At 36.3% G+C, this 7,478-nt stretch overlaps 1 protein-coding gene across 5 annotated transcripts; it reads right to left on the bottom strand.

Annotated features, from left to right (window-relative positions):
• Window positions 1–391: 391 nt before the first annotated feature.
• Window positions 392–5,754, bottom strand: LOC103933441 (ubiquitin C-terminal hydrolase 12-like). 5 transcript variants are annotated; one of them, XR_007252513.1, is made up of 11 exons: window positions 5,040–5,751; window positions 3,233–3,344; window positions 2,436–2,525; window positions 2,269–2,343; window positions 2,035–2,154; window positions 1,767–1,886; window positions 1,522–1,599; window positions 1,317–1,405; window positions 1,125–1,232; window positions 912–980; window positions 392–686 (listed from the first exon to the last, which is right to left on the bottom strand). XR_007252513.1 is itself a non-coding variant. In XM_048569035.1 (9 exons), the coding sequence occupies exons 2-9, from the start codon at window positions 3,266–3,268 to the stop codon at window positions 651–653; spliced, it is 624 nt and encodes a 207-aa protein (XP_048424992.1). In that variant the 5' UTR covers window positions 3,269–3,344; window positions 5,040–5,754; the 3' UTR covers window positions 392–650. The 5 variants fall into 5 exon arrangements, 2 of the variants coding, with proteins under 2 accessions (XP_048424992.1, XP_048424991.1); XR_007252514.1 differs by lacking the exon at window positions 5,040–5,751 and adding an exon at window positions 3,529–3,841; XR_007252515.1 differs by lacking the exon at window positions 5,040–5,751 and adding an exon at window positions 3,451–3,841.
• Window positions 5,755–7,478: the final 1,724 nt, after the last annotated feature.

Raw genomic sequence — 7,478 nt, forward strand, 5'->3', positions numbered from 1 at the left:
TTTAGAAGATGTATTTGAATGCATAATGATTTGGTGTTCAAATAATTTATTATTAGGAACCGTAAACCGGCAAAAACCGAATCGGAACCGGTGTAGACCGAACCGTAATGTTCTAGTAATAAATTTAAGTGGAACCGCACCGAATCGAACAGTTAATATATTTCGGTTTCAGTTCCAATTTAGGGGTGGAACCGCATCAAACCGCACCGTGCCCACCCCTAGACGCAAGTTACTTCTTCATCACGCAAAACCTTTGTTTTTTTTTTTTTTTGACAAAATATTTTTTATTTAATTTTTTATAATTATTGTAATTAAATTATAAACTTAATAAACCAATGGAAATTGGGGTAAGAAATATATGCTTTTTGGTAAAATTTCCACTGAGCATTGTTTAAAGAATATTTTGTATTATCGTTAATAAAAACAAACTTACATAAGATCAATGTGGTAAAGCCAATACATTCATTACAAACCTAAGATATGTGTTTGAACATAATAACATAAGTCCTCAAACTCCGAAAATACAAACTTGAATTCTTTCGAAGACGTGCAGATAAAAGCATCTTCCCTTTTGTACATACAACGTATGTAGCTCCTTCATCACTCCTTCATATAGCTCCTTCATGTATCTCACTACATCATGCAGCTCGCTACAATTTATGTAGCTCATCACTCCTCATATCTCGCTACACCAAAACCACACAACCACAAGTTTAATTATGATACAAATATCAGAACAATTCAAAGAATATATATGTGTGTATCAGAACAATTATTCTATTTCACTTTCAAGTGGAGTAGATTTCTGAAAGCATATAATGTCCTCATCTTCAATCTGGAAAACGAAGCATAACAGCCAATGAAAAATATGCATAGAAGCCACAACAGTTAATTCCTATTGTAACAGTTACCTGACTTAGACGAAATGACGTCCACTTGTGAATGTGCTGGCACATGATACAAGGATCAAACTTTATTTCCTGATAGTACACAGACAGTTAAAACTTTTACTCCAGAATGCCAGACCGAACCGAGGCATGCAAATTATACAAATATGTAAATAGTGTAATGACAATTAGTTATGACAGAACTGTTGCTAAAAGAATGTGAAGTAGACTGTAGACCTCATAAAGCTCAATTTCTTCATCAGGGGCAAAACCAGCCAGTTGATTTTATTTTGCTAAAATCTCTACTGGCTTGCTAAACTCTTCACAAAAAACCTACCAACAAAACTGGTAACGAAATGAAACTTAAATCAGCAAGCAACAAATCAAAAGGAAAAAACTATTTAGCTCAGTAGAAAGAGCCAGAGGTACCCTAGTTTTTGTTTCTCAGGTTCATAAAGCTTAAAGAAAAGCAGGATATCTTCCTTAGTTTTGTCAGGCAGAGGAATAGGACGTTGATCCTGGAGCATGTCATCGAAGCAATAAAATCATAAGAAAAGATCTTTCATACAGCAAGTGTAGCAGCACTAAGCATAAAACCACGGGTCATAACAATGATAGAGTGAGACTGGATTACCAGCCCAAGATCTTCCAAAAATAACTTTAGCTTGCAGTTTTTGTGTTCTTTATTTGGTAGACCTTCCAATTTTTTGACCTGCAAAACAAAAGGTCATGATTGGAATGCATAAGGAACCTATACCAAACTCTGACAAACACCAATGAGCACATACAACACTACTAGTCTCATAAGCATTTCAAATCTGGACTTACAACAAGTCCATTCATTAAGCACTTAAAAAGTAGAAAGTGTAAAGTAATTACTGATTCTAATTGTTCCTCGGGTGTCAATGGTTGAATGGGGCGATATGTGTGGTTTTGTCTCATGGCCCAAATCCAAAACTGCTGAAATTGCATTGGTATGCACTCTAGTGCAACCAGACCCTGCAAAACATTACTTTATCAGAGACTCTCGTAATAACATAACTGAATGAAGAATCTGATGCCCTCAATAATCATAAATCACACACAAACCTCAAAGGAGGATAAGAATAAAGCAGGCAGAAATAAAAGTGAACCTGTACTGCCATACCTTGAAAAGATTAAAGGGCATTTGTTTCTTAATAGTGAAACTACGAACTTTGTCATGGTCCACAAGGTCAAAATATATATCCCTTCCTATTTGTTTGACCAGGTCCTCATCTCGAGCAACCTAAGCATATGAATAATAAATCGCTCTCTTATAATTCTTTGACATGCACCGAATACATGTACTAGCACTTGTGAAAAAAGGAATGGTGAAAACGGGGACAGAGAAACTCTTCACCTTAATAGTAGTATAAAGGTGAGCTTGTGCCTTGTATCTCTTTTTGTCCTCCTCTTGTTCTTTTTTCAACCTTGTCTTAATAATACAAAGAATGAAAGCTCAGTGAGAGACACTTGAACACAGAACTTATGCTCTATGTAACATTAACTACCACAATAACCATCTACCAGAAATGAAGGGACATTGGAATATTTGAGCTCTTCTTCACTTCCGAGTGGAGTAGATTTCTGAAAGCATATGATGTCCCCGTCTTCAATCTGGAAAAGATAACATCAAACAGTTAACAAGCCGTAAATCTATGACAGCATCAAATTGAGTTAGTTCCTATAGCAGACACTTATTCACATATACCAAGAATGCAATATATAAGCATTTTACCTGACTTAATTGAAATGAGGCTGTCCTATCAATGCGTTCGCACAAAATACAAAGCTCAAACCATACTTCCTGAATGCAATATATAAAATACTACTTTGGTATGCAATTTAAGAAAGCACAAAAATTGAAATGGGTAGTCCATATTGGTATCAGTCCTATTCACTGATATTTCCATTTTTTTTAACCTCCTTTGCATCATTGCAGGGCATTGGTGCTCTGATGCCAAAATCAATTTACAGGCTTGGATATTTCATACAACAACCGAAGATAACAACACGAAACCAGGAGTTTCTTCTTGCATCTTATTACGCAATCATCGTTATCTTCAAAATCCAGACTAGATGAACTGTATGCTAAGATAATGCTAGGACATATGAATTACACGCTCCACACTACGAATCCGTTTCGCAAGCTAGCGGGACAATTTTATTAATTTAAAAACAATAGCAAGTAAATCGAAACAAAACCCACTTCAATTCTTTGAAACAATTGGAAACAATTACAGAGCAAATAGCTGCATACCTACGAACAAATAACAAAATATGTAATTACAGATGATAAACAAGATTAGGGTTCCAAAAATTACCTTCATTGATGTTGAATTCCTCGAACTCGTCGTCATCTTCGAACAAATCGATCTTAGGGTCTTCTTCCGATGCAACCTTCTGATCCTTATCCATTTGACAGAGATCACAAATCTGCAATCAATTAACCAATTACCAAGCTCAGATTCAGAACCAAATAACAGAGAAGGCGATTTACTTTATCAAGATGCAAAGTTTTTGAGTTAGATTATCGCAAAACCCTATATTGAAATCACTGATGTCTTTCCGAACCCTGACCTAACCTGCGAGAGAGAGAGAGAGAGAGAGAGGGAATTACTAGTTACTGAGAGAGAGGGAGAGAGGGAAGAGACGGAGTGGGAGAGATGAGCAAGAGGGAAGAGACGGACCGAATGAGAGAGAGGGAAGAGAGACCTATTTTGTTTGGGAAAATTTAAAAAGACCGCCTATTTTTAACAATTGCACGGGTATAATTTGGTTGACTTTGCGCGACGCATGTATAGATTATCACGTCGTGCAAAGTGTTTTTGCGCAACCAACCCATAGTGACGTCGCGTAAATTATATTTAAAACAAAATTATTATACAATTTATTAAAAATTTGATTTTACTCCACAATAATATATTTTTGTAACAAAAATCTAATCCAAACTATAATAATAAATTTAAAATCACTTAATAAATATATATATCATTTAATTTCTTAAATGTTATACATACAAAATAAATAAATTTAAAGTTACTTAATAAATATATATACCATTCAACTTGATAAAATATGCATTTTACGAAACTAGTTTCAAAGATTCAATCATCAAACTTGTTTGTTTAGTACATCAAGTTTTGTTCGTCCTAAAGTCATACCTAAAGTGTAAATTTTGGGACAATCTCATGCATCTGTTAGTCAAACTGTTAAGTCTTCCGTCAACTAATGACGTGACATCCACATAAACAATAACTAAGGATCCCACGTGGATATTAAAAAAAATTAAAAATTACAAAAAAAAAAAAAAAAAAAAAAAAGGTTGTTCTTCCTCAACCCCGACCGTCCCTCCCTTCTCGGCCTCCACCCATATGTGCTAAACCAACCTTCTCCCTCCATCAACCCCCGAGCAACCCAGCCATCCCAAAAATGTTCTTCATCCCTGAATCTGTTTTCAATTATTTTTCCGAATTTTCTCAGGCACCAAACAGATCGCTGAGCTCCTGCTGTTTACATTTTGACTCTTTCAATTTCCTTCGGTTGGTTCTGTTGGATCTCGGATTCAGATTCGATGATTGCAGAGTTTAATTTTAAAATGTTTCTGTTCATTGTTGTGAATTCAGAAGTCATTCTCCCAGGCCGTGTTCGCCTTTTGCTTCGTAGAGGAAGCTCATGCTTCCATGGATATGGAAGGACGAAGTGTTAACCCCAGACCGCCTAATCTATTCTCTCTCTGTGTGGCTTCAATTCCCAGAAAATCCATTCCTTAAAAATCAAAGGGAAATGAAATCGAAAGCCCAGAAAATGCAAGAAAACCAGCGGAACTTCAAGAGGTAAAATTAAATTTATACTTAATCAAAATCGAAAATCTTTAAATCCGAAACAATTGATAAGTTTTTACGAAATTTTTGGGTTTTTAAAGTTAAGTCATCGTCATCCGGGCGAAATCTCCGTCGCAGCCTCGGATTTCCCTTCAGAAATGGCCTTCACGGCCTCCATGAGGACGATGAAGATGATGACGATGAAAGGGACTTCTGGCTCTGAGTCGGGGCGGCTGGAGAAACAAATTTGGAAGGTTGGAGAGAGAAGAAGAGGAGAAAGAAGGAAAGAGAAGGAGGAGGAACTTACACGGCGAGACGAAGATGGATCGGCTGGGAGAGGTCGGGCGGTCGAATGAGAATCCTACGGACTGGGCGGAGGGGGGCGCAGTCCAGACGTTGAGGCGCGCGCTGGGCGGGGAAGCGGCGTGGTTGAAGAAGGTGGAGGAGCGGGATGAGAAGCTGGAAGTGGAGGAGGCGAGGGCGCGTGGGTTCTGGGTTGGGTGGTTCTGCTTTGCTTTTAGATGTTGGGTCAGTTGGGATTTAGTAAAGATTCAAACTTTACGATTTTTGTGATGGATGATTTTATAATTTGTCGAAGTTGATTTCAGGGTTGTTTCAATGGAGGCTGCACAAGAAGTATATGATACAAATGTCAGACAAAGCTTCTGAGAATGGAGGGGAGAGAGTGTGCAGAGAGGAAAGAGATGAGGGTTAGAGAAGGGAGGGAGAAGAAGAAGATGTTCGAAGGAGAAGAACAACTTTTTTTTTTTTTTTTGTAATTTTGTAATCTTAAATTTTAAATTTTTTTTAATATCTACCTGAGATTATTATTGATATGCGGTGCTTAGTTATTGTCCACAGACTTAACAATTTAATTAACGAATGTATGAGATCGTTTCAAAATTTACACTTTAGGTTTGATTCTGGAACAAAAAAAATTTAATGCACTAAATGTTGAAAACTATAAAATATGAGGATAATAAACTGATATTTACTTTTTATTTATTTATGGGATATAACTTGACCTAACTAGTTTTGGTATCTACCGTTTATCATGTTATATCACACCTAGACAAAAGGAGAGACATGTTGCATATATTTGCTTACATCTTCCAACTAACTAATCATGCGGCCCTACCTTCTATTATTTTTCTTATTATTATTTTGATCATAATTTTTTTTTTTAAATTGTTGTTAACATTTTAAATTTTTAATTGGACATTTTAAATTTTTTATATTTACAAAGAAAAATAATCTTATGAGAAGTACACAATCAAATTTTTGAAGTATCAAATAATTCGATTAAATTAGTTGTCAAATGATTGTTTTCTTTATTAACAAACGATATTATCTACATTAAGGGAAGAATGATGGGCTTAGCCTCACAATAGGCTAGAAATAATGTGAGCACGTGCATGAAGGCTAGTAATTATATAAGGGAACGCGTGCACTCTAACTAATCCAATTACGCTACGTTTGATCTCAAATATGTTTATTATTGTTTCTTGGATGAAAAATATCTTTATAAAATTGCATTGTGCTCCAAAATTCTGCTGTAAAAATTGTGGTTTTAGTCAACTTTTTGGATGACCGGTTGAAATTATATCGGCAATCGGTGGAACCGAATTTCCTTCGGAGTCTTCAAAACTGATCCCACTAATCAATGAATCTAAACCATTAAAATTTGATCATACAGTTACAATTATTATAATTTTAGAGGTATTTCCTATTTATAACCATTGAATCAAATTTTAATGGTTCAGATTCATTGATTAGTGAGCTTAGTTTTGAAGGATTCGGAAAAGATCCGGTTCCGCAGTCAGTGTCCCTTATGTCATGACACACTCCGACCCCGAATGTCCATTAGGATCCCAAATCAAGCCGTGTTGGGCGACACTTGGAATGTGGCGAAGCCATAAAGTGTGATAATGAATAAAATGTGAATAAATTAAAATCTAAAAGTGCCTAAGTACACGAGTGCGCGGTGAGCGGGTATGGACCTCTTTCACGCGTGATACAGAGCATAAGTATAGTACAGTAAGGTAAGATAATGATTATACCATCACAAGAAGACATCTATACTGAAAAGTGCCACGAATGCTCGTCAATACGGAACCCTGCTACTAGAACTTGGAGGAGTGCAAAAATAGAAAATGTGAGTGAGTGAAACAAAACTTTTCAAACCAATTTCAATTACCAAAGGTAGTAACCCCTCGCCGTAACACCTGTATAATTTCCCAGGAATAACATGCGTAACTATAACTCAAAACCATAACCAAAATAACAGTCTTACAGTTATGCCATGTCAAATATATCAACAATAATAAGTAACCCAGGTGAAATAAATCAATATGAAATGGTATGTCAGTCGGATCCACCTATTGTGGCAGTATAGCTGAACCAATAACTCATCAACATGTTAGCCGGAGTTACCTCACGTGACCTATACGGCCGGCTTATCCATATCTCATCAATCAATGCTAGCATATAAGTCGGGAGTCACTATAGTGACATGTACGACTTATCCATATCTCATCAATCAATGTTAGCATATAAGTCGGGGGTCGCCTATAGTGACATGTACGACTTATCCATATTTCATCAATCAATACTAGCATATAAGTCGGGAGTTACCTATAGTGACCTGTACAACTTAATCTATAACTCATCAAACATCCTTGCACCCGAGTCGGAACCACCTCTAGTGGTCTGTACGACAGGACTGAGTGTATATAAGTACGCTCAA

The sequence above is a fragment of a genome, unplaced genomic scaffold (assembly GCF_019419815.1).
Source record: "Pyrus x bretschneideri cultivar Hongxiangsu unplaced genomic scaffold, Pyrus_bretschneideri_v1 Contig5, whole genome shotgun sequence".
In the NCBI taxonomy this organism is placed as follows: domain Eukaryota; kingdom Viridiplantae; phylum Streptophyta; class Magnoliopsida; order Rosales; family Rosaceae; genus Pyrus; species Pyrus x bretschneideri.

Coding starts and splice junctions, on each gene's coding strand:
- LOC103933441 (XM_048569034.1), bottom strand. CDS start 3,268: ATGACGACGAGTTCGAGGAATTCAACATCAATGAAG. Junction 1,887..2,034: donor TGCCCTTTAATCTTTTCAAG/GTATGGCAGTAC, acceptor AATGTTTTGCAG/GGTCTGGTTGCACTAGAGTG. Junction 1,406..1,521: donor TTTTGGAAGATCTTGGGCTG/GTAATCCAGTCT, acceptor GACATGCTCCAG/GATCAACGTCCTATTCCTCT.